Source organism: Trachemys scripta, chromosome 1 (genome assembly GCF_013100865.1).
Source record: "Trachemys scripta elegans isolate TJP31775 chromosome 1, CAS_Tse_1.0, whole genome shotgun sequence".
NCBI lineage: Eukaryota > Metazoa > Chordata > Testudines > Emydidae > Trachemys > Trachemys scripta.
In genome coordinates, this window is record NC_048298.1 from 269,702,831 (window position 1) to 269,730,196 (window position 27,366).

Below are 27,366 nucleotides of genomic sequence, written 5' to 3' on the forward strand. Positions count from 1 at the left end.
GGCATTCTGTGTATGTAGTGACTAAAATATCAGGTTCTAAAACAATCATGAGCTGGCAAAAGTGAAAAAAGGTCCATGATTTTTAAAAGGTAAAATAAAATAATGCTATTTGTATACTCTGATTTCAGTAGCATTTGAAATTATAGTAATGGTAAATTCTGATCTTGACAAGTGAAAATAAGATGCAACATATTTAATTCTTAAAAAACACAAAATGTTTATAATGGATAACTGACACAATACATTAAAGTATGGAGAATGGATATGTACAGTCCAGACAACTGATTATAGAGGATAAAATCTGATTTCCCCCCAACTAAATAAACTATCTGCAATTATGGTGGGTCATTTATTGATGTTTGAGTGCAATTATGGCAGAGAAAAGAACAGATGCAAAAATGAAACGGTGGCATTACATTTTTAAAATGTAAAATATGACTTCATTTAATAAATTTGTTTATTTGTATTTATGGACACTATAAAAGGATGACTATCAATGCGCTCTGCATGTCCTTGACATAACTTGCACATACACATATCAAATATGCTTCTTACATTTCCCAAATTAAGTAGCTATGGACATTCAAGGTTAGTAGGATATTAAAATCTGATGTTCATATGACTGAAACTAAATTAAAAAGAATTTCCAGATGTGGAAATACGATTAGGGTGGTAAAAAGGAATGTTGCCCTATCAAATAAATAACTGCTAAAAAGTATGAAAATTTGTTCAGATTAAACATAATGGACAATTTTCAAGGTGACAATTGAACAGGTTTTCAACAGACCTGAGACAGCTACAATTACCTTTGTTCTAACATATGTGTCATGTAATTATAACCTACACATCAAAAGTTCAGAATGCGACAACAACCCCATTTCTTTTTTTGGGATAAGAAATAGCGGAAATAAAACCCCCTGCTCCTGAACTCTAAGGGCACCTCTTCCACTCCAAATTGCTCAGAGTTGTAGAAAGACGTCCCCTTCTTGTTTTAATAATATCTTGTGAGAAAGGTCCCTGAAAAGGGACTGTGAAGAGGGTAGGAAGAGTCTAGAGTTGAATAGAATACCGTTACTGAGAATTTCCAGAATCTACTGGTTCAATGTGATCCGAGTCCAGACTTCTTGAAAGTAAAAGAGGAAGCTGCCAAAGGGGAAAGAAAGAGTGTGCAAGGGGAGGGATCCTCAAGTAGTTCACTCATCTGGTGGAAGACACAGACTGTGTTTAAGTGGAGGAAGAAGTGAACAGTCATTGTTGCTTCTTTCTCAGTGGCTCTAAAGTTCTCCGAGTGTTGTAGTAATATTGAGCAGAAGGATGCTGCCTGAAGGAGCTTTGAGATCTAGCTTGCTTCCTCCTTGGGGCTGGGATGTAGAGGCCCAGGAAACCAAAGGGCAGTCTACAGGTTTACTGGGTAACACAGGCTGGTTGGTACCAAGATGCCAAAGGGACTTTTGTGAGACCTTTGGCTGTCCTTCAACTGCTGAGCCCAAGACCAGTTAGGCACCTGCTGACACATGTGTCTTGACTTGGTAGGCCCCGAGGATGATGTATGCCTTGGCTTATCTCTGAAACAGTGCCCCTTCCTATCCCTGTCAGAGGTCAAAGTTGCCAAAATGGAGATAGATGACTTAGAGAGCCTGGGGTGGAATCTCAGCTCACAGGGTGTTCGTGGAAAGGGTCTGACCAAAAGATTGAGATCTAGGTACATACTTCCTTTCGGCATCTGTGGACGCATGAACAGACTGCTCCACGAGGAACAATTTTAGATGGATCTCTCTAGCTTTTTGAGTCCATGGATGGAAGGAGCAACACATGGAACATAGCAAAGGAGTATTCCCTCTCCTAAACAAAAAAGGCAAGTGGAGTGCCTGCTGCTAAGCAGTACTGAAGCTTCACATGAAGAGCAGAGTTTGAACCTCAGAGATTTCATTTCTGCCATACTGCTAAGGCCCCTGTATGGGGGAAGGAGAAGTAGCTAGCCTATAAACTAAGCATCTGCCTAAAAAGTTGTTGGGTTTTTTGTTTGTCAATCAACTGGCAAAAAGACTAAACACATACTACTAACAAAATTAATTAACAATACTAATAACTAACGCTAAGCACAGTGTGCAGAGAAGCAGGTGGACACTGGAAGGGTTCCATTTCACTGCTGCAGATAGTAAGATTCAACCAAGTGAGTCCATTCCCCCCTTTATTTCCCTCAGGCATGTACAGAATGCCACAGCATGTACCCTGACTACTTCTGCTGTATTTTACCTTAGTTCCTAATCATTTTATATATATATTTTTAATTGTTAGAGAAAAAAAAGGAAAGAGTGATTCAAATTTTTGAGGTAAATTTATAATTTATAAAAGAGATGTGTGAAATTTATTATATGAATATTCTAATACTTTGATGTAAACAAAATACACAGAAAAAATAATATACTTATAATAAACACAAGACTTATTTGGAACCAATATATTATAGCTCAGAGCCACTGTATAACTCAATTACAGTTAAATCTACTTTAATGAAAATAAAATAAAGACAGTACTGACTCAGTTTTACTAATGTGTCAAAATAGTCATAATAATAAGCACGATCAGCTACTGATTATGAGGGCTTATCTCTTCAATTGAGTAACTCCCCCCTTTAATTTGATTCATCCCATTTTTGGTATTTCATAAATATATTTACATTCTGTTTACATTTGAGGATATTCAAATAGTATCACACACACTGAAAGAAAGTAAAAAAGTCTATACATCTGGAAAACTAACAATATGACTAAACAATTAATAGCCAACACTGAAGAAAAATGAATATAATTAAATATTTAAATATTTGGAAGACCTTTCTGCCAACAATTTCTTACTTAAATTCCTCTCTTCTTTTTTTAATGTAACCTGCCCTTGAAAAAAGGATATTACTTAAAATGTTCATGCCAGTTTGCTCTTGTAATTCAAATCAGTGAGTTGAACTTTGCCTGTATTTTGTGAAAAAATATTTTAATGATACAAAAAAAGAATTTATATTGTATTTATATGAAGTGACTAGTATAAACCTTGCTGCCCCTTTTAGTATCTTAAAAACAGTAATTGCTATGTAGCAAGCAATATTCAAAATACAATTATTTAGCATATAAGACAGCAAATGGAAAGATAATTCTTGAAGAATTTGTATGAAAACTGATATTCAGAAATGTACAACACCAAGAAATGAATGAATGTATCCATCTGTTAAATCCTTCATCTGCCTAAATTCAGTAGCATTTTGTATTCAAGTTTAATTAAAGCCTGACATCACTAAATAGATAACAAAATGACAAATACTGCTGCTTAAGAGCATATTTTCCCCTGCAAAATATGAACTGGAAACTTCTCTACAATCATTTAGCAATGTAAATGTCACTTGTTTCTCTAAGTTTTAAGATGAGAATAGCTCCAGGGCTTACTTGTAATGCAGAAATGTCCCTGTATTCTACTGAGAAAACATGCAGAACATTAATAGGAACTAGAATCTCAGAACATAAATGTAGCGTAAGAAATATGATAATTACCCTGTAGCTTAACATTTAAAAAGAGCACCAAGCACTGTACGTCAGATTTTGTTTTTAAAGATTAAACAAGTTACGGCACATAGATGAGGAGGAATTCACTTTGGAAACACAAATAATTTTGAAATTACCATGTAAAATCTTTTAAATAAAAAAAAAAGAAAAAAAGGAAAAAGGAAAGGAGCAGGGCTCGACATAATTTATTTGACGCACCTGTTTCCAATCCTTTCCTTCCAGCCCCCTTCAGATACCTCTCCAGCTCCCTCTCTCCTCCCCATTAAACGGTTTCCCTTTCCTGAGATTCACTGTTCTCTTGCCCCTGCTCATGTGCTTAGTGCCTTCTCCTTCTGACTCCAATGCTTTTATGAGCCCTCCTGTCACAACTTCTCTCCATATCCTCTTTTGCATATGGAAGCTGCTGCCAGTGGCAGATTAGCCACTGTGCAAACCAGGCCCACTCTGCCCAGCACTCCTGCCAGGGAGCGGGGTCGGGGCACGGGGGCTTGCCCTGCTCTTTCTGCCCGCCTGGAGCTTCTGCTGTGGAGTGGGGTTGGGGGGGCTTTCCCTGCCCCAGTATCCCGACCCCATTTCCCGAGTAGAAGTATGGGCCTGGGGGGGGAAGGGGTGCGCGACTGCTTTGGCCCAGGGCCCCACAAAACCCTAATCCACCTCTGGCTGCTGCTACAGTCAGTGGCTCCATAGTGTCCCTCCAATGCAGTGGCTTTCTGACCTAAGCTGCCACCAGCCACTCTCCCTCAGCACAATTCAGTTACAGTTCAAACCAGAGCAGGCCGCACTTCAATTGTGTGACTAGTATGTAACGAAGGAGAGACAGAGATTTGTGCAGGTGGCCCATTTCGCCACCTGTTCTGTTGCACTAATGTCAAAGATGAGAGGAAATGAGATAGTGTGGTATCAGGAGATCCAACAAGAGGCACAGCAGGGGAAAAAGGGATACATCGAGATAAAAGGAGGACATGTAGAGATGAGTATAACAGGTTAATGGGACTGAATTATGGGGGTACAGACACTTGGTGAGACCCCAAATCTCAAAGGGAGAAAGAAGGGTAAAAGCCCCTAGCACTTTCCTCCATCCAGTGAAGAGAAACCTTATGGCCCAGAGTACAGGGAAAGCATAATGAGGAGGAAACAGGGTTGCTGCTCTCCCCTAGGATGCTGGCATGGGATATAGAAGGCTAACAGGCCTCTGGAACTTAAGTCAACTGCAGGCAGAGGAACACATTGAGGAAAGTGGTTACTTCGGAGGGTGGCTCTCTGGGCTCCATAGGTGCATAAGCTCCATAAGCATAGAAACCTCTGGGTGCTGTTTATGACCCACATATCAGAAGAATAAATGAATTATGGATAAAAGAATAAATGGAGACAAATCAGACATCAGGAATGGTAACATACAAAAGCCAGTAGGAGAACACTTCAATCTCCCTGGACATTCTATAACATATTTAAAAGTAGCCATACTTCAACAAAAAAAAAACCCTTCAAAAACAGACTTCAAAGAGAAACTGCAGAGCTACAATTCATTTGCAAATTTAACACCATTAATTTGGGCTTGAATAGGGACTGGGAGTGGATGGCTCACTACAAAAGCAATTGTTTCTCTCTTGGTATTGACACCTCCTCATCAATTATTGGGAGTGGACCACATCCACCCTGATTGAATTGGCCCCGTCAACACTGGGGCCTTGGCTACACTTGCAGATGTACAGCGCTGTGAGTTAAACCTGACTTCGTGCAGCTGAGTAGGGAAAGCGCTGCAGTCTGTCCACACTGACAGCTGCCCAGCACACTGTCATGGCCACATTTGCGGCAATTGCAGCGCTATTGGGAGCGGTGCATTATGGGCAGCTATCCCACAGAGCACCTTTTCCCATTCTGGGGCCGTGGGTTGTGGGAAGGGGGCGTGGGTACGGGGCATTCTGGGTCCTGTCCCAACGCCCTGTGATGCATTGCTTCGCATCCCAGAAATCCCTTTGTTTCTATTCACCTTTGGCGCCATCTTTCAACGGTTTCTGTGCAGCGCGATCTGTCTGCGGGAAATGGAGCCCGAACTGCTGAGGCGTATGCTGACTTATCTCGCCAGCAAGTTTGGTTGTCTAACTATTCCTTAAGATCCAAAGTGACAGTGAGAGTGAGGAGTCTGACAATGCTATCGAGCCGCGTAACGCGTACGACACGAAATTGCTTGTGGCATTCACGGACATGCTCAGCACGGTGGAACGCCGCTTTTGGGCTCGGGAAACAAGCACCGAATGGTGGGATCACATCGTCATGGAAGTCTGGGATGAGGAGCAGTGGCTGCAGAACTTTCGGATGAGAAAAGCCACATTCATGGGACTGTGTGAGGAGCTTGCCCCCACCCTGCAGCGCAAGGACACGAGATTGAGAGCTGCCCTGCCAGTGAGAAGCGGGTGGCTACTGCAATCTGGAAGCTGGCAACTCCAGACAGCTACCGGTCGGTCGCAAACCAGTTTGGAGTGGGAAAGTCGACCGTTGGAATCGTGTTGATGCAAGTTTGCAAGGCCATTAATCGCATCCTACTCAGAAGAACCGTGGCTCTGGGTAATGTGCAGGAAATAGTGGATGGCTTTGCACAAATGGGGTTCCCTAATTGTGGAGGGGTGATAGATGGGACGCACATTCCTATTCTGGCACCACCCCACCTAGGATCCGAGTACGTTAATCGGAAGGCCTATTTCTCTATGGTTCTCCAGGCGCTTGTGGATCACCGTGGGCGTTTCATTGACATTAGCACAGGCTGGCCCGGAAAGGTGCATGACGCATGCATCTTTTGGAACACTTGGCTGTTCAGGAAGACACAAGCTGGGACTTTTTTCCCAGAATGGAAGATCACGGTAGGGGAAGTTGAAATGCCCATTGTGATTCTTGGAGATCCCGCTTACCCGTTAATGCTGTGGCTCATGAAACCCTACACAGGGAGCCCTGACAGCAGCAAGGAACGGTTCAACTACAGGCTGAGCCGGTGCTGAATGACTGTGGAGTGTGCCTTTGGCCGTTTAAAGGCCCGCTGGCGATCTCTGTATGGGAAGCTGGACTTGGCCGAAAACAGCATCCCCGCGGTTATATCCGCGTGCTGTGCCCTCCATAATATTTGTGAAGGGAAGGGTGAAAGCTTCACTCAGGCATGGACCTCTGAGGTTCAACACCTGGAGGCTGAATTTGCACAGCCAGAGAGCAGGGCTATTACAGGGGCCCAGAGCGGGGCTGCAAGGATTAGGGATGCCTTGAGGGAGCAATTTGAGGCTTAAAACCAGCATTGATATCTGGTGCCCTGCATGGGAGTGAAGTGCAGTAGTTCCAATCTTTAGGAATCAGTGTTTGCTAAGCAGACAGACAGACTTGCAGTGCCTGTTTATTTCCTGGGCTAAGGAGTCTTATACTTTATGCAATAATAAAAAATGTTTTCAAAGCCAAAAAATTCATTTATTGAAAAGAAACAAAGGGGTGGAATGGGGAACAGTACAATCACAGATTCGCGTATGTCCTGTCTGGTGTGCTGTGCAGTGAGTGCTGCACTTCAGGATAGCTATACTGCATAGTGATGGGGGTTGAGTGCAGAGGGTAAAGTTCGTCGTTTTCAGGGCTGGGTGGTGAAGATACTGGTGTTGGAGGCAGCGGGTGTCATGAAGAACACAGAAGTTGGGGAAAGTGGGTTGAAGGTGACAGTGGGGCACAACGGAGTTTCGGGACAAGGGCTGTGGGGGGTTGGTGTTTGCGGTACTGCTCCTCTTTCTGCATGGATACCAGCTCCTGGATAGCGTCTGCTTGGCTCTCCAGGATGCTTATGAGCCTATCAGTGCTTTGCTGCCAGTGCGCGGTGCTTTGCCGCCAGTGCACTGCGTTTTCCTGGCGGATCCTGCTTTCTCTCTCCCTCCAGTTCTGTGCTTTCTCATTCTCTTTAATAGATCGCCGCATCACTTCTTGCAGCATGTCTTCTTTGCTTTTTTGCGGTCTTTTCCTGAGTCTTTGCAGTCTCTGAGCAGGCGATAAGAGGGACGGCTGAGGCCTCAAGGTTGATGCAGCTGTATAGGCAAAATGCAACATTTAACAGAGGCAGCATTGTTTATACCAGACAGAATAATGATTCCCCCCGCACTTAAGGAGTAGAAAACACACAGGGCCTACACAATAGCATAATTTTCCCGTCTGAAACAGAGCACACATATCCCATGGGAGCCTCAAAATGGTGAGTAAGGGGGACTGATTGTTTCAGGGCTGCACTGTCCTTTGGGTTTCTGTGCCTTGGGGAGAGCCAACAGCTTCAGGGGGCACCTACACTGAACACTGTCCCAACATTTTCCACAGGAGTTCGTCCTGGACGATATCTCGCTGCTGAGGGTGACCTGGGAAGCAAGGGAGGGTCTTCTACTGCAATGCGGCTTCCGCCCTGGCCCATATGCAGCTTGCCTGTGTGCAGCAATGGTCCCCCCGCCCCTCATGGCACAGTGGCGCGGACACATTAGCCTGGCTGGGACAAGGACCGTGGTGGCTCTCCCGATAAACCTGCGCAAGCGCATTGCACACGTTCTGGATGAGACATTCGAGGAGATTACCGAGGCTGATTACCGCGATGTGATAAACCACATCAATGCACTATTCCGCATCTAGGCATGCATGCCTAACCCTCCTCTCCCAAAGAGCCCGCACCGAAAAAATTCCTCCTCCCCCCCCCGCCCCCAAAAAAAGGCTTACCGGGAATCTGCTCTTCTGTTTGTCCTCCACCAAGTACCGGCCGCTGCGACTGGCTACCTTCCTCCTGGCTCGAGAAGAGCTCCTGGCTGCATGGCTCCAGGGATTCCGGGGTGTCTCCATCCGGCCCACCACCATCACTCCCGTTTTCCTCCTCCTCTTCCTCCTCCCCCCCCCCACACCGGCTCTGAAGTGTCCATGGTGGTGCTTGGAGTGGAGGTGGGGTTAACCCCAAGTATCGCATCCAGCTCTTTGTAGAATCGGCAGGTGGCGGGGGGAGCACCCAAGCGGCCGTTTGCGTGACGGGCTTTGCGGTAGGCACTCCGCAGCTCCTTCACTTTAATCCTGCACTGCAGGGCATCCCAGTCATGGCCCCCTTCCATCATGTCCTTTGATACCTTCCCAAAGGTATCGTAATTCCTACGGCTGGAGCGCAGCTGGGACTGGACAGCTTCCCCCCCCCAAAACACTGATGAGGTCCAGCAACTCGCCATTGCTCCATGCTGGGGCTCGCTTGGTGCGTGGAGGCATGGTCACCTGGAAAGATTCGCTGATAGCACTCCACACCACGCCGGGCTGAGCAAACAGGAAGGGGATTTTTAAAATTCCCGGGGAATGTAAAGGGTGGGTCACATGGTTGGTTACCTGAGGCCAGGGCAGTAGAGTTTGAACTGATGACCAGAGTGGCTAGAACAGGCATTGTGGGATACTGCTGAATAATTCTGGAGGCCATTCACAGAGCATTGGGTGGCCACACTGGCGCCGCAGCGTTGCAGCGGCAGCACAATACTCGCTATTCCTCTCGGGGAGGTGGAGTACATGCAGCGCTGCAACCACGGAGATACAGCGCTGCAAATGCCTTGCCAGTGTGGACGGGGAGTGAGTTACAGTGCTGGGGGCGGCTTTACAGCGCTGTAACTCGCAAGTGTAGCCAAGGCCTGGTTCTCCACTTGTAAGGTAACTCCCTTCTCTTCATGTGTTAGTATATTTATGCCTGCATCTGTAACTTTCACTCCATTAATCTGTTAGTCTTTAAGGTGCCACGGGATTCCTCATTGTTCTTGTGGATACAGACTAACACGGCTACCCCTCTGAGACTTGGTCCTCTCCTTGGCACAGGTTGCCCAGCTGCTTGGTCCTGTGCTTCTCTGGTCAAAACACAGCTACCAATTTTTTCTACTAACTCTGCTACCAGTTCTAGCCCCTCAGGGAAGCTCCCTTTTCTCCTCCTCTAGCTAAGTAGTAATGGCTTCTAGGAAAGAGAGCTTGGATGATGACTCCTCTTTATTTCCAGCTGTTTCTACAAAAGCCCATATGCCTATACAAGTGGCTGAAGTGAATGAGGAGCCAGCACCATATGACCTGCTAGCTTTCTGGGTCCATCAGAAAGGGCCCCAAGGACCACAGTTTGAGAACAGCTTTTATAAAGTATTGTGTGCATGTGTAGCAGGTTCAACTATGAGAAATATATACAAAGTATCCTTTCAAGGGTTCAGTTAAAAAAGAAATTTTGATTTCCATGCTGTAAAAGACCTCACAAGTCTTTGAAAAATGATTTTTCAGAGCCTTTGTGTTGCTTCCTTTCATATCAAGGGCAGATTTTTTAAAACTGAATCTGGCCCTAAATTATCAGGACAAAACAGAACAAAAGTCTAATTAGTTTGTCAAAATCATTTAGGCAAGTGGATTAATTATATTACTTCCAAGTTAAAAAATAACCCAGTTCATAAGTAGTAAAACAAATTAATAAACAGTGGAAAGAAAATATTCATTTTTATCATTATTTTAAGTAAAGTAGAAAAAACTGACAATATTTTCTTCCCAAAGTCTTAAACTGGAGAAAAACATAACTAAGGGAGGAAGAATGGTTGTGATTGAGGTTGAGGATTCAAGAGCTCCTTGTTCAACTCCCACCTCTACCACAGAGTTTTTCTGTGCTCCTGCATGTAGTGATCTGAGTCAATGGCCCTGGTGCAGTTTGGAAACCCCATTCTCTCAAAGCCAGCAATTACTTCAGGAATATCTTTTATGCCCACCAGTTTCCGGCAAACCACATGCCTGACTGCCTCAGAAACTTCCACCACCACTTTACCCACAGTCAGCTTTCCAGCATGAAACTGGTTGGCAACCTATAGCAGTCTGGGATAGCCAGCTTCCAGATAGTTATAGCAATCCATTTCTGGACTGACTTGGCCACCCTCATGGGTGTGTCTTTATGCTGGAGGGTTGGGGCAAGCTTCTCACAAAGCTCCTGAAACCTACTTTCTTCATGTGAAAGTTCTGGACCCATTTCTGGTCATTCCAGGTCTGCTTAACAATGTGGTCTCACCAGTCTATGCTTGTAGTCCTGCTCCTGAAGCACCAGTCTATGGAGGGGGCATCAGGGGCTAATCTAAGTGTCATGAGCAGCATCAGCCAGCTCAAGTCTGCTGTGTCCAGGCCATCCTCTTCCTCCTGTTCCATCATAAGCTCCGTCAGGTGCCTTTGGTGGGTCAGAAAACATTGCTGAAATGTCCACCAGCGTCTCACAGCTCTGTCTTTTTCCTGACACAGGAGTGAAAGCACAAGCGAAAAGTTCTTCAAATGTTGCCTCCTCCACATTGCTGTCTCTGGTTGCTAAGAGTGCACAGATCTACATGGCTGCTCAACAGGATTTGTTGGCAGGCTGTTCAAACTTCCTATAATGTGCAGGGTGGACAGTCAGGCTTTCCCACATTGCACCAGGGTCAAATGGCTACAGCAGCCACATCTCAGGAGGGCACGAGGGAGCATGGGATATGGTTGGTTTGACTCAGGTCTGTGTGCTGAAGTGTGGTTGCCATAGCCCCGGGTTTAGGCCTGGGTTAGGAAATTCTTAACCTAGGGTTGACAATCAGTGTAGACGTTCAAGCCCTAGGTTCTCTAACCCAGGGTCTGCTGACTTGAGTCCCACTAATGCTGGTTTACATTGCAGTATAGACATAGCCTGAACCCAGAAACTTACCATGCATGGAACTCACACTGTCTTCAGTAAGATTTCCATGTGTGCTTGGTTTGCAGGATAAGGTCCTAAGCAGGTAGGAGTGAAAGCCTACAAACCTTAACATCTTCCCTGTACTGTAGCACTGCTTTCATGGAAAACATAGGCAACATAAGGTAAATCCTACCAAGAAATATTAGTGTAATATGGGTAATTCATCCAAATAAAAAGCAGGACTGACAGTGATAATGTTTCATTACAGAACTAACCATTCAAAACCATAATACTTAATTTAACAAGTATCTATAGACTGAATATCTGCTGGCTGTGTTAAAAAAATCCTTCATTCTGTAAAAGATATAAAATTAATATGCTGCAAGATTAAACCATTTTTAATGCTTTCTGTTTTTGAAGGTGTAATTTTTATTCTTAATATATGTTACACTATTTCTGGTTCTATGTACACGTTTTCTGTTAGTGTTAAGATGGCAAGCAGCCTTGCCTTGGAAACAGAGCCTCACTATAAACTAGCTGAGATCAGCCAAATAGAGCCATCCTGTATAAAGATTTCAATAAAGCAAATAATAAAGTGCTGTTTGGTGGAATTCAAAACACAACATAACCAGTGGAGGAGATCTGCCTTAAAAGTACAAAAAATGGTTGCTTTAGGAGTAGAAACAAAGTGACGAAAGGTAGAGGGAAAAACGTAAAGAAAACAAATGAATATAATAAAGACATTTTGTAGCTCTTATGCATACAATGATCCTTTTTGCCTTAAGTTTGTTTCTTGGTTTTTCTGCCTTCCCTTTCTTATTCTTTGAACAGTAGCTGCATTTTTAACCTTTTTTCCCTTCCCCTAAATATGCACCCTATTTCTGTCTCTCTTTTCAGTGAATAAACTTTATCCTTTATAGAGGACCCAGGTAAAAGGTTCTATTGTAAAAACATCATCAATAATTTTATTTTTATCTGTTTTTTAAAAGTGAACTGCAAAGGAATTTGACAAAACAACATCAATTTGGGAAATATTTGCGGATTTCCCTTAATACCCATGGTGAGCAGGGTATTCAGCATGCAATCAGATTCAAACTTGCCTAAGCCGTTTTGTTGTTGTTTAGGTTCCATGCTATCCAGCCCTTTTTGCATTGCTGGCTGTCACTGTGAGTGACGTCTCATTATACATTAGAGTGGTGATATCAAATTAACCAGCAAATTACTTCAGATGAGAGACAGCCTATGTGGATCAACAGTTTTTTATTTTTTTATTTTTATTAATCAATGTTGCATAGTTTTGACAACACACTATTATTTTACACCTCATGGTGGAAACATTACTAGACACCTTGCAAAACTCCACAACACTGAAACCCTTCGCTCACTTACCTGATACACTAGGGAGGAGGGTGGGCTTCAGAGCCCAAGCTCCACCCTGAGCCACAACTTCAGCTATTTTTGCTATGGGCAAACCCCGCTAGCCCAAGTCTGTCAATCTGGGCTGGGAGGCTCACTCCCGCAGGCTGTGCAGACATACTCTTAGAGGCTGGCGCTAGTCAACTGCAAGATACAATGGCTGATTTGGTATCACTAGAATGCTGCATGATGGGGCATGCCTAATTGCGTGCTGGCAGTATGAGTGGGGCTGGAAGTTCTGAGAAGTGCAAAAGGAAGAAATTAATTTTGAATTAATAATCTGCTGACTACCTCTCAAACTGGCAATTCAGGGCATTTAGTACACATTTCTAAAACTTACTTCATTAGACACCATTTCAGGCCATTCTTCAGATAATCCATTTATAAAGGGTTTTTTTTTTTTTAGTATTACCAGTATTGGTGGGCTTAAACTACAAAGAATGGAAAATAACTTTTCCCAATTTCAGGGTTTTGACTTGGTCCCTAAAAGGATAAAGGACAATCCATAAAATTCAGATTCAGAAGCAGTTTTTTCAAAAATCAGGGTGAGTTTGTATCTGGAGTGTGATTTGGGCCAGATCTTTAATTAGCAATAATTGTCAGATTAGAGAATGAAATAGTGTGTGAAATTGACATGACACAGGTTATAACAAACAACCCCGACCTCCTATCCCCAACCTACGCACGAAGTTAGACACTAAAGAATTATTATGTGGACCATTCTAAAATCTAATCCAGACATAAGAATGCACAATTACAATTCTCGTTGGCAGAAAAAGAAGCAATGTTTCAAATAATCCCTTTTTCATATATTTTAGTAGAAAAGATTGACAAAATTGTTTTACAGAGTTATTATAAGAAAGTGACAGTATATCTCCAACTGCAATAATCAGTTCTTAAAAGCATCCATAGAAATCCATGAAAGCAATTTTCTCCCCTTGTTAAAAAAAATAATAATATAATAATATATGGAGACATACCTATCTCATAGAACTGGAAGGGACCCTGAAAGGTCATTGAGTCCAGCCCCCTGCCTTCACTAGCAGGACCAAGTACTGATTTTTGCCCCAGATTCCTAAGTGGCCCCCTCAAGGATTAAGCTCACAACCCTGGGTTTAGCAGGCCAATGCTCAAACCACTGAGCTATCCCTCCCCCACCATGCCATACATTTATCCTAGATAATGGGGCTTTTCTGTGATTGTTCTTTTAAGTTACAGTGACTGAACTACAGTTTGGTAATAACTAAATCTCTATATTTTTATAGATTCATTTATAACTACAGAATTATCACGGACAAAACTTTTCCAGGAAGTGAAACAGAAATAAAAAAGAGAAGATGAACTATAGTTTGGAACTCTCCATCTGTCTCACAACAGAACATAGAATTTCATAGTCATATCAGAGTGGTCACATCAAGTTACCAAAATAATTAGAATTAACTTGTTTAAAGCAAACTGTTTCAAAAAAACTACTGCTCTGCAATAGCAAGGGAGGGTAGGGCAGAGGATTACCTTTCTAGAGAAACTAATATTTCAACATTTGCTCAATGGTTCATGAAATATAAACAGTAAAAACAGCATTTAAGAAAATTAATTTTGCCTTTTATATTTACGATATAAACACGACAGACACCTTTCTCAAATTTAACTTGATATACCTTGGTTCACATTTTGTTTCTTAGGGAATGCAGTATTTTTTGTGCACAGTAATGAATTTTCAAAGGTTGGTAGCTCCGCATTTCAGATTAGAATTGAGACAATACATGTGAATTTGCCCTCAAAGCATGCTTACCTGAAAGTTACATTCAAAAAAAGAATTCCTTGCTAGATTCAAGAAAATGCAAACATAAGCTCCACTACTAATCATCTGGTTCAGTTGAGGTCCAGGTCAGCTGTAATCCAAAAACTGGCCATTTTATTTTTCAAGTGTTTGTTTTTTTTTATTAAGACTGCATTCAACAAACAAAATTAGATGAAATAATGAAATATTGATTTTGTCTACTGAAACAATCTTATTTTTATCATAGTTATAATTTAAATTTTGGTGGAAGGGAAGAGTGTGTTGGGTTAGATATAAGTTGATCATTTTAATGTTGTGGTTGATTATTTTTACTACTTGATGAAATTAAGCTAAACATAAATACCAACTCAAACAAGTTGAAAGGTATCAGGCATTTGCCCCAAGTCTAATCATAACTGTGAAATCTGAATTTGGGTTAGCAAAAATCAGAAGCAACAGGCAGAGTTAATACATGTCTGATACACCTACACAGCATCCCACAAGATCAAAGAAGAGGCACATTTCTGCTGGGGTAGTATTGGGAAGCATACACAGTTGCTTTCTGCTTTATAGTTAGAGGAATTCAATCTCAAGGCTCTTTAGATCCGCCACCTTTCAAAAGCAATACAATCAATTCAGAGTTATATAAAGAAGTCCATTCTGAAAATAAGTTATATCAGAGGACTACAAAGATCTTTAGCCTTTTCAAATTAGAATTAAAGAACAAGTTTGATACTGTTTTATCAGAAATTTTAATTCTGAAGTGAAAGAACAGTTACTTACCTTACAGTAACTGTGTGTGGCTCATTGAAATGTGTTGTCCACACAGATTCCACTCTAGGTGTGTACATGAACCATGCATGAGAGATTGGAATCTTTTGAATAGCAATGTCTGCTGGGGCAATGCCTGTGCCTTGGGAGACCTTGTGACCACCAAAGTTGTCACATGAGGGGCAGTTGTAGAAACCTGGTGACTTAGAATCTGCCATTACAGGAGATATACCTCCCAGTATGGGAGGTGAGAGTGATGTGTGAAGACTTAACTGTCTATTTTAAGACTTAACTCCTTTTTTGGGTCAAATATGCTAATAAGCAGAGAATTCAGGAGAGTTTTAAAACAAACTATGTAAAAAGAAAAGATTTAATTAAGCAAGTTGCAATCCAGGATTTTTGGTGTGTTGTAGCAGAGTCCACATGGAATGTTACTTTGTGGCAATCTGGTGCGCTGTAAATTCACAGAGTAATTTATCATGGAGACGAGCCCTAACATTCATTTCTTCACCCTGGCCTTCCCATTATGCACACACAGCTAAGAAACAGAAACACCCTTTTAGGGAAGGAATGAAGAGGAAATTTCAAATGACTGATGCTATCTCCTTATTCATAACTCTGGAAGGTGTCAAATTTCATGGTGATATGCACAGTTTAAGAATCTAAAAACAGGAGACCAGAACAGCAGACAGGGACATCTCCCTCCCCTTTTTCTAATCCAATTAGAAATCTCATGGCTGATTCAGTGCTGTGGGAACATAGCACTTTTCTACCACAAAATAATTATTTTGGTACTGCTACTAAACACTCATCTTTCTTTAGGGAGAATTTTAATTTCATTCAGATTTCAGGCCAACTTTTCACACCCCAAGTCTAAACTATTAGCTTATTTTTACCTTTCATTGCTTTCTGATCCCACTCCTGCACTGAGCTCCACACAAGCAGATCCTTATATCTGCACAGAGCTCCACTGAGTACAGTATATGAGTGTAGGGTTTCATTTGAATGGACCCCACCATTGCAGGATTGGGGCCTCTGCAAAAACTGAGCTTCTGATCTGCAATATGTTGCTACTAAACTACCAGCTGATAATTGACCTCCCTATTTAGAACTATCAGAAAAATCCAGAGAGGGGACCCCTACTCCATATCAAGTATGGTTTCAAGTTTAGCAAGTGCAACGGATGAGACCAGTGTTGATGCTGTCCCACTTTCTGTGGATGAATAAAGGATATCACCCCCCTTCCAGGCGTTGGCACGGTTGAAGCCCTGAGATGTGTCTATTTATCACTGCCTCACAGATTTTACCTTTAATAAGAGACAATTTCTGGCACTTACCTTAATGTAAAAATCTAGTTTAAAGGTTCTAAATATTTCTTCATAATCAATTGAACTACTTTTACCTTTAGGTGCCTAGTACTGCTTCCATAAATACATGTTTAAAAACATTATAGTAACAATATTTTAGATGAGAGAATGAATAATCTCTCTATTAAAGCATTGTGTAATACCATATATTAAGGATACCTCACAAAATATATGTATATTTTCTATTTGCACATTTTTATTGCTACTTTGCAATCTTTACTGAGGAAAGTTATGCATCCTAAAAGAATGCTTCCAATAAATTTACATAATAAATGACTTAACGGCATTTTTGAGAACTAATGTACAATGAACTCTTAAATACAGTATAAAATAATATTTTGCATTTTATACCATCTTTCATCAAAGAGCCCAAAGCACTTTATCAACAATTAAACTAACAACAGGCAGGTAAGTAATAATATAACTACTTTTACAGGTGAGGAAACTCAGGGACAGAAAGGATAAGTGTATTGCCCAGCATCACACAGTGAGTAAGATGAGAGAACTCCCTTTTCTAAGTGCCCAGCTGACACACTGCCTATATATTGCTAAAATCTACAGAATATAAAATATAACTTTCTCAAGTTTTAATTGCAGAAAAACATCTATGGTAAAGTTATGCTAAAATAGGAAGATTACCTCACGATGATTTAGAAGTCTTTCCAAATCTGCTGCCATTTGATTCTTGACACGCAGCAAAGCTGTCTTTTCTTTATTTAAAATGCTGGTAGAAAAGAGGATAGGAAATACAGTAATAGCAACAGATAATCTCTTCTAATCTTCTCTGGTTGAAACATGCATTTTTAAGGCTAAATACTGGAAACAATGACTGTGCTCAAGCAATTGTATAAAATAATCCTTTATTCAAAAATTGTAGGTTGTTAACACATCTGAAAAGATGGATATATGTGAATGCTTGCTTTAATCAAATAACAGAATTGAAAATCACTGATTCATTTACATACAACACCACAGAAAAACAAAACTGATCTGATTTAAAGTGTGATTCTTCTCTTTAGAAGTGGCATCACACAATTCTATTTTTATTGTGTCAGTTACTTCTAGATAAAATTTTCTCCATTTTACAAGCAAATATAGATTTGTTTACTCCTAGTCCTCGAACCTGAACTTGAGGTCTTCTCTCATTCTTATGCATCATCACTAGTAGTAAAGGTTTGGCGAACCATATTAAACCCTCACTCTCTGCTGTGTAATTTTTTGCCTCCACTGGATTTGTGCTGGTGTGACTGACGGCTATGTAATTGGATTTTTATAAATAATTCTGTTGATGATGCATAAGAAGGAATAAAGTCCAACTTGCATTCTCTTAGCTTTGTGGTCTCTGAAGAAGTAGTAAAAAATTTATTTTTGCCACATATTATTTACTACTATAGTAGCACCCACAATCTCAGGTTTATCTTGAACACACGTATAACTTAGGAACAATGGGATGTATTAAAGACCCAGTGTCATGCTTAACTTTAATTGTCCTTCCTTTTGTTATCTTACATCATTGTATTAACTTGTAAAACAATTTTCCTCTACAAATTCTGATTCTAGGCAGCTACTCTTCTAGTATAATTAAATGTATTTCCATATTCAGCTTTAGCATCAGACTCCAAGAATAAATGCCAGATTGTGAGACTCGTAAGATTTGTATATGCTCTTGCCCAATTTTGTTTCCATAGTCCCAAGAATTCAGAAAAAGGGGACTGATGTCAGTATCACATGACCAAACCAAATCATCTTCACAACAGGTTAAACTTGAAATCAACACCACAGTAAAATGATTAGTCATATAGCAGTAAAAAAGGTTATGAAACTCAGAAACAGTCTAAGAAGGAAACACATAATAAACCGAATGGAATATTTAGATATGATTCAAGCACACCAAATGTTTAACGTTCAGGGTATAAATTTTATAGAAATGATCAATCAACTGCATCATACATTTTTTTAAAATGGCCATATACCTATGGCTTTTTCCATTTTAGAACAGCAACATCGATTTTGGATTTGGGTACTTCCTGGGAATTAACAACCTTATTTCAAGTAAATAGCCCTTGATTGAGCTTTACAGCCACCAGCTCCTTCCAGGCAGTCATTACTTTCCCAGGAAGTGTCCTGCAATTTGATTCATACTGCTTAAGCTATATTTTCAAAGTCTGACTACATTTTAAACTATTTTAATTATATATTTTTAATTTAGGCAGTACTTTTATCCTCTGTCATTTTTAACACATACTGAAGCTGCCGAACTCAGTGTTCTTTCTATATGCATGTCTTGTTACTCAGTGATACTTTAGTTTTTCTTGGACTTATGTATTTTATAAACAGCAGAAACCAACCTTTCAGAGTTGGAGTTCTTATGCATGACTCACAAACTTAAAGAAACCACAACATAAGGTTCCTTGTATACCTTATATTGCACAAGAGTATACTTCACTGTTAATTATTAGTCAGAAGCTCATGTCTGAAGTTCAGTTTCATCTGCTGAATTAAATATATTCCAGTTATACTGCTTCTTTCCCTTTTGAATCAACACACCATGATTGCTCCATAAAGTGAAGTTATAACATTGTTCTAATTTTTGCTTATGAGCAAATTTAAGGATGAAACTGTGCTGTTTCATTTAGTTTTGTCAACTCAAGGCTTGTCTACACTACAAAATTAAGTTGACATAAGTTAGGTCAACCTACAGCCACCAAGAGGTGGCTGGGCTCGGGCTCCTCTTATCCCGCTCCTCAAATCCCTCACTGGGAGGCAGCCAGGCTCAGGCTGTCCCTCCACCCCTGCCCAATGCCTAACTGGAAGGTGGCAGGAGGGATCCAGGCTGTCAGTCCCGGTGGTGGGGCTCTGGGTTATGAGCCCTGTGCAAGGCTGACAGCCAACAGGTGATGTAAGTAATGCATATCCCTAACTACATCGACCTAAGCGTTACGCCTTTTGAAGAGATGGAGTTATTAGGTTAATGTAGTGGGCGACTTGTGTCGTCCCGGACGACTGGATAAAGGTAGGTATAGTGCCTATCTTTAAAAAAGGGAAGAAGGAGAATCCGGGGAACTACAGACCAGTCAGCCTAACCTCAGTCCCTGGAAAAATCATGGAGCAGGTCCTCAAGGAATCTGTTTTGAAGCACTTGGAGGAGAGAGTGGTGATCAGGAACAGTCAACATGGATTCACAAAGGGCAAGTCATGCCTGACCAAACTCATTGCCTTCTATGATGAGATAACTAGCTGTTATGGAGCTAGGCTGTTCTCAGTGGTGGCAGATGACAAAACAAGGAGCAATGGTTTCAAGTTGCTGTGTGGGAGGTCTAGGTTGGATATTAGGAAAAACTATTTCCTAGTTTCCTAGAAGCACTGAAATGGGTTACCCAGGGGGATGATGGACTCTCCATCCTTGGAGGTTTTTAAGGCCCGGTTTGACAAAGCCCTGGCTGGGATGATTTAGTTGGGGTTGGTCCTGCTTTGTGCAGGGGGCTGGACTAGATGACCTGCTGAAGTTTCTTCCAATCCTAACCTTCTACAATTCTATGACTTCCATCGCTGGGAGCACCATTCTAGTGTAGACACTTACATAGTTATGTTGACATAAACTGCTTTATGGTTACGTTGACCTAACTCTAGTGTAGACCTGGCCTCAGTCTTCAGTCATTACTGTGAATACAGAATTATCAGAAAGTGCCAGTTTCCAGATTTAGAAAAGCTTTGTTCTTGTGTTCATCCATTGTTGGAGTAAAGGGAAAAAAATGTGTACACTACTGCAAATATAGCGGATAAGATACACAAAAATTAGTGGAAAAGTGGAGTTATCAGAGACAACTTTACTAACATGCATACTAGTAACTACCAAATAATATCAGAGAGCAGGAAGTCCTTCCAAAGTCAGTTTTGGGAAGGAGCTTATCTTTCTTCATTACCATTAACAAAAGTCCTGACTTGGCACTCCAAATTACAGCATCCAACATGCCAATAATTTCTGCATCCCAGTAGGAAAAGGCTCTAAATCTTGGGCTCAGAGATCAAGATCTCACATGACCAAATTTTCATCACTGCTAGTGGTTTCTTACTAATCTGCTTGAGGACAATTACCTTAGCTCCCAAATCCCCTAGAATTGGGAGGCCACAAACCCCCATCAGCCAATGAATTAAGTTTTAACATATTTATTTAGTCTTCTGTCAAGGAATATCTGCCACTAATAGACACTAGAAAAAGGTTTCAATTCATCCCCGCTGTAAACACCAAAAATCCCAACCGAGATAAGAGTGCATGTCCATGAGAAAGACATCAACTCTGATGTCAGAAAGGAGCACACTAACCCTTAGCAGTCTCAACAACCAACCATTTATTTGATGGTTATTACCATGAATCCCTGGGTGACACTGTTGTATTAGATGGAATAAATAGGCCCAAAGAGTCAAAGGTGTTAACATAACCCTGAAACTGTCCAACATTAAACAGTTTTAAACAATATTTGGAGTTTGGTGTACAGAAATGTCTGTCTATTTAGCACCATGGCAAACCCACTGTTAAAAAGTCTTCTAACCTCTTACTAGAAATACAGAAAACAAAAAGGAAAAACAATGAAAGCATTTGGAATGTAAAGTATTAAATCAGACTTTCATTTTAATAATATCCTTTGTTCCCCCTGCCTTTAACTGGAGAGAGTCCTCAGAAGGAAAATAAAAAACGGTTACTCACCTTCTCGTAACTGTTGTTCTTTGAGATATGTTGTTCATGTCCATTCCAATCAGGTTGCGTGCCGCATGCACGCCAGCCGGAAGATTTTCCCCTAGCAACGTCTGTAGGGTCGGCCTGGGCGCCCCCTGTAGTTGCGCTTTCATGGCACCCAATATATAGCCCTGTCAACCCCCCACACCCCCAGTTCCTTCTTGCCGGCTGCTCCGACAGAGGGGTAGGAGGGTGAGTATTGGAATGGACACGAACAACACATCTCGAAGAACAGCAGTTACAAGAAGGTGAGTAATCGTTTTTTCTTCTTCGAGTGCTTGTTCATTCCAATCAGGTGACTCACAACCCAAAGTTCAGGAGGTGGGGTCGGAGTCATCCACTGATTGGAGCACAGCTTGTCCGAAGGCCACATTGTCTCTGGCCTGCTGAGTGATCGCACAGTGCGTGGTGAAAGTGTGTATAGAGGACCACATTGCTGTCCTGCAGATTTCCTGTGTGGAGACCTGTGCTGCTGAGGAGGCCTGAGCCCTGGTGGAGTGCGCGGTAATTGGTGGAGCGGGCACCTTTGCCAAGTGGTAGCACTCCTGAATACATGACGTGATCCAGGGCAAGATATGCTGCGATGAGATAGGGAGGCCTTTCATTCTATTGGCCACCACCACGAATAACTGGACGGACTTTCAGAACAGCTTCGACCTCTTGATGTAGAAGGCTAGCGCCTAGTGGACGTCCAATGAGTGAAGCCTTTGCTCCCTTCCACTGGAATGCGGCTTAGGATAGAACACTGGGAGGAAGATGTCCTGGTTGACGTGAAACTGGGAGACGACCTTTGGGAGAAAGGCCTGGTGAGGTCTGAGTTGAACCTTGTCCTTATGGAATACAGTGTAAGGAGGCTCTCCTGTAAGGGCCCTGAGCTCTGACACTCTCCTAGCTGAGGTTATTGACACTAGAAACACCACTATGTAAGAGAGAGAAAGCAGGGAGCACGTCGCCAGTGGTTCAAATGGTGATCCCGTAAGTCTGGAAAGGACTAGAAGAATGTCCCAAGTTGGGATAGGCTGTCATACTTGTAGGTATAATCTGTCGAGACCTTTAAGGAAACGGCTGACCATTGGATTCGCGAAGACTTAGTAGCCCTCTGTGCCCGGATGGAAGGCGGAGATGGCTGCCAAGTGAACTTTTATTGACGAAAGGGACAGTGCCTGTTGCTTAAGATGGAGGAGATAGTCCAGTATAAATTGTACCGAGGCAAGCATCAGAATCTGACAGTTCTCCGACCAGATGGAGAACCTCTTCCACTTGGCCAGGTACGTCGCCCTTGTGGAGGGCTTTCTACTGCCAAGGAGAACTTGTCCGACTTGATCAGAGCAGGACAGCTTCACAGCATTCAGCCATAGAGATTCCACGCCATGAGATGGAGTGACTCGAGATTCGGTTGTTGGAGGTGGCTGTGATCCTGTGTGATTAGGTCCAGGATGAGTGGTCAGGTGATCAGAGTTGCCATGGACATTTCTAGAAGTGATGTGTACCAGTGCTGGTGTGGCCAGGCTGGAGCTATCAATATCACTAGGGCTCGGTGTGGACAAAGCTCTGAACAAAGGACTGAACGACCCATCCGAGCTGGGACGTTTGTACTCCAGAGACCTGATTGGTTCAAATCAGCAGTAATCCCATCAAGCCTTAAACAAGCCTGAACTAAGAACTTTGCAATGGTTGTATACATTTGATTCCATTTAACCATTTTTAACTCTCATTTATATTTCTTTCTCTTTATGAATAAACCTTTAGATTTCAGGTTCTAAAGGATTGGCAACAGAGTGATTTGTGGGTAAGATCTGACTTGCATATTGACCTGGGTCTGGGGTTGGTCCTTTGGGATTGGGAGAACCGTTTTTTTCTTTTACTGGGGTATTGGTTTTAATAACCATTCATCCCCATAAGGGGTAGTGCTGGTGGTGATACTGGGAAACTGGAGTTGTCTGACGGAATTGCTCGTATGATGTCTGGTTAACCAGTGGGGTAAAACTGAAGTCCTCTCTGTTTGGCTGGTTTGGTGTTCCTTAGTAGTGAAGGACGCCCAGTCTTGGGCTGTTTCCTCCCTGCTCTAAACAATTTGTCCTGAATTGATACTCTCAGTAGTGTCCCGCCAAAGGTCGCATTGTTACACTAGGTCCCTGCGGATCTTGAGGAGCACCTTGTGAATGAGAGGAACCAGCGGGAACCTGTATAGGAGGTGGCCTCCCCACGGAAGTAGGAACACATCTGCTATGGATCCTGGGCTGTGACTCATGAAGGAACAGAATAGGTGACACTTCCTGTTGTGGCGTGTGGCGAACAGGTCTATTTGGGGAAAGCTCCAGTAGTGTTGGAAGATTGAGCTCACTATGTCTGGCCGGAGGGAGCACTCGTGGCCATGAAAAGACCTGCTGAGACTGTCCGCCAGCTCGTTCTGTATCCCAGGAAGGTATGATGCCTGCTGGTGTATCGAGTGCTCTACACAGAAGTCCCATGGCATGAGGGCTTCCTGGCACAGGGGAGAGGAGCATGTATCCCCCTGTTTGTTGATATAAAACATTGCCGAGGTGTTGTCTGTGAAGACTGATACACTTCTCCCTGATATATGGGCTCCGAAAGCCTGGCACGCCAGGAGCACTGCTCTCAGTTCTCTGACACTGATATACAGAGCGAGCTCTTCCTGAGACAAGAGGCCTTGTGTCCTGAGGTCTCCCAAATGTGCCCCCCATCCCAGATCTGATGCATCTGTCACTAATGAGAGGGATGGCTGGGGGCTGGTGAAGGGTACCCTTGCACAAACTACCTGTGAGTCGAGCGACCACAGGAGGGAGTCTAGTATCGAGCGAGGCAGGGTTACGATGCTGTCCAAAGCGTCCCGAGCTGGTCGATATACTGACGCTAGCCATGACTGGAGTGGGCAAAGCCTGAGTTTGGCATGCTGTACTATGTAGGTAAAAGTGGCCATGTGCCCCAGAAGCTTCAGGCAATTCCTTGCTGTAGTGGTGTGGAACTGCCTGAGGCCCCATATGATGTCTCCCAGTGACTGAAATCTGGCTTCTGGGAGGTATGCCCTGGCTTGAGTTGAGTCTAGCACTGCCCCTATAAACTCTATCCTCTGCACCGGGGACAGTGTTGATTTGGCCTCGTTTAGAAGGAGACCCGGTTCATCGAATGTCCTTCTTATGAAGCCAACCTGAGTTTTCACTTGAGATCTGGAGTGGCCTTTGATCAGCCAGTCGTCGAGATACGGGAACACCTGTACCTGCTGCGTGTGCAGGAACGCCGCCACGACTGCCATGCACTCGGTGAACACTGAGGTGCTGCTGACAGGCCAAATGGGAGAACAGTAAACTGACAGTGGCTGTTACAACAAACCCGAGGTATCTTCTGTGATACCATACTATGTGAAAGTATGTATCACTCAAGTCAAGGGCAGCATACCAGTCTCCTGGATCCAATGAGGGGATAATGGAGGCCAAAGAGACCATGCGGAACCTGAGTTTCTTGACAAAGTTGTTGAGTCCCTGCAGGTCCAGGGTGGCCCTTGAGACTTTCAGACTATGGAGTCTTTTATCCGTCTTATCGGAAAAGAGGGCCGAATCCTCTAAGGGGAGGTCCTGGTTCGTTTGCTGGACCTCATGGGGCAGACCAGAGACCTGCAGCCAGGAACCCCTCCTCATTACAACCCATATGGCCATAGTACGTGAGGCTGCATCTGCTGTGGCCAATGCCGCTTGCAGGGAAGCTCAGGAGACCAGCTTTCCCCCCTCCAACAATGCCAAGAACTCTGCATGAGAGCCCTGCTGCAGTAGCTCTGCAAACTTGGCCATCGCAGCGCAGTTGGTTGTGTGCGTATCTGCTCACGATGGCCTGTTGATTTGCAATGCGGAGCTGTAGTCCCCCATTGGAATAGACCTTCCTACTGAAAAGGTCAAGTCTTTTTGTCTCCCTGTTCTTAGGGGAGGGTCCCTGGTAGCCCTGGCGCTCTCTCTGAGCTGCATCAACCACCAGGGAGTTGGGTGGGTGGATGGGTGTATAAATGTTCATAACCCTTAGAAGGGACAAAGTACCGCCTCTCATTTCTCTTGGCTGTAGGGGACAGAGATACAGGGGTCTGCCATAGGGTTTTTGTTGTCTCTGTAATCATCCTTATTAATTGCAAGGCGATATGAGAGGGTGCGAGGATGTCGACAACAGAGTCGGATTCCTCCACGACCTTCTCCGCCTGTATGCCCAGGTCCTGGGCAACATGACGTAACAGCTGCTGACAGACCCTGTTATCCTCCAGAGCTGGGCCCGTTGACGTCCCTGCCACAGCTTCATCTGGGGAGGATAAGGAGGAGAGGCCTGGCAGCGGGCCCTGCTCAATCCCTTCAGCGCCCTGTTGGTCACACAGCATGCAGTATTGCTGAGACCCTAAGTCCGAATTGTGCGGTGCCGGGGCTGCTGGGGGCGGAAATATCAGTGCTGAGGCAGGCAGTGCCGAAGTTGTTGGTTCTGGCGCTGCCGATATCGTCGATGCTGGCGGTACCGATGCTGCAGCCACCAGAGGTGCCGTTGATGGCAGGGTCGGTGCCATGGAGCTGTAGGGAACAACGGTGGTGTCGGCGACACATCTGTCGGTGGTGCCTGTGGGGGGACGAAGGACGCCAAGGACACCGAAGGTGACCTGGGCCTTAGGCCCTGGCTCTGTCCCTGGCTCTGGTGATACACCCAGGGTGTCCAAAAGGGCCACTGCATCGAAGGCTGCCACTGCGAAGGCCATGGTGCCGGGTAGGGTTGGTGATCCTATTGGAGCCATAGGATTCTGCCTCTGAGGTCTCCGAGTAGGAGGACCACGGAGGCAGGGCCGGCTTTAAGAAGTGCGGGACCCGATTCAAATAGTTTTGACGGGGCCCTGGCAGGGTTGACTTAAAAAACATAAAAAAACCATATGGGGCTTGTACTCACTGGGCAGCGCTCCTAGTCTTTGGCGGCGGGTCCTTCACTAGCTACGGGTCTTCAGTGGCACTGAAGGACCTGCCACCAAAGACACAGAGCGCCGTAGAGTGAGTAAAAATTAAAAAGGCGCCTCTAGCCAGGGAAGGGATTCTCTGCCACTTGCCCCCCACTCTGGGCGGCCCTGCCACTCGGCGCGGGGCCCGATTCGGGGGAATTGGTGGAATTGGCCTAAAGCCGGCCCTGCACGGAGGAGTGGTACTCTGTGCTGCCGAAGAGCGGTGCCGAGAGGTTGGGGACTGGTGTGGCTCCCCTGCGTGGGTGGGCCGTGCTGGGGAGAGGTGCACCGGAGATGGGGATCAGCGCGCCATCATCGCTGGTTTGCCCCTTGATTGAAACTGGGGCCACGCAGTCACTGGCAACTTGTCTCTCCTCTGCGGGGAGGATGGCGCCATGAGGCGTATAAGGTCCTTGGCTGCCTCGAATGCCTCTGGTGTCGAGGGGAGCGGGAGATGATCACCTTGGAGGTCTGGGGACCGTTGAAGGCTTGGAGCCAACTGAGCCCCAGACAGGGCAGGAGTGAACAAGATCCTGGAAGGCTGGAGAGACGAGGTGGCCTGGCTCGAGATGTGCTTCGATGCCGCAGGTCTCCTGGTCTTTAGAGGGGCAGAGCGACCCCTATGCTGCCTTTTCTTCTTCTGTGGCACCAGGGACTGAGAACGGTGCCAGACAGAAGAGGGTTTCTTATGGGCGGAGTCGTGGCAGTGCCGTGTGTCCTTAGGGTCCTTCCTTGGTGCCGGAGCACTGCAGACTGACAAGTGCTCGGCGTGGGTTCTGCAGACCCCAGGTCGGATTGTGATCAGAGTGCCACTTCCATTAGCAGGATCTTGAGCCTTTGATCCCAATCTTTAAGGGTCCTAGGGCAAAATCCCTTGCAGATCCTGCACTTGTCCTTTTGGTGGCTCTCCCCAAGGCACCATAGACAAGAAGAGTGCGGGTCACTCTTTGGCATAAACTTGCCACAGTCCTCGAAGAGTTTGAAGCCCGGGAATCGGGGCAAACCCAAGAACCGAGGAAAACGTTGTTGAGGGGGGGAACCCCCAAGAATCACAACAAGTACAACAACTGACCATGACTAATAACTAACAAACTATTTACAGCTA

General features: G+C 43.9%; 1 protein-coding gene across 3 annotated transcripts in view; it reads right to left on the bottom strand.

Moving 5' to 3' along the window:
- PIBF1 (progesterone immunomodulatory binding factor 1) overlaps positions 1 to 27,366 on the bottom strand; it is a 188,842-nt gene that overhangs the window by 9,560 nt on the left and 151,916 nt on the right. For all 3 annotated transcript variants that reach the window (XM_034758353.1, XM_034758355.1, XM_034758354.1), the window contains exon 16: positions 17,194 to 17,278. In XM_034758353.1, the coding sequence (XP_034614244.1) occupies positions 17,194 to 17,278 (85 nt within the window). The remainder of the gene's footprint in view (positions 1 to 17,193; positions 17,279 to 27,366) is intronic.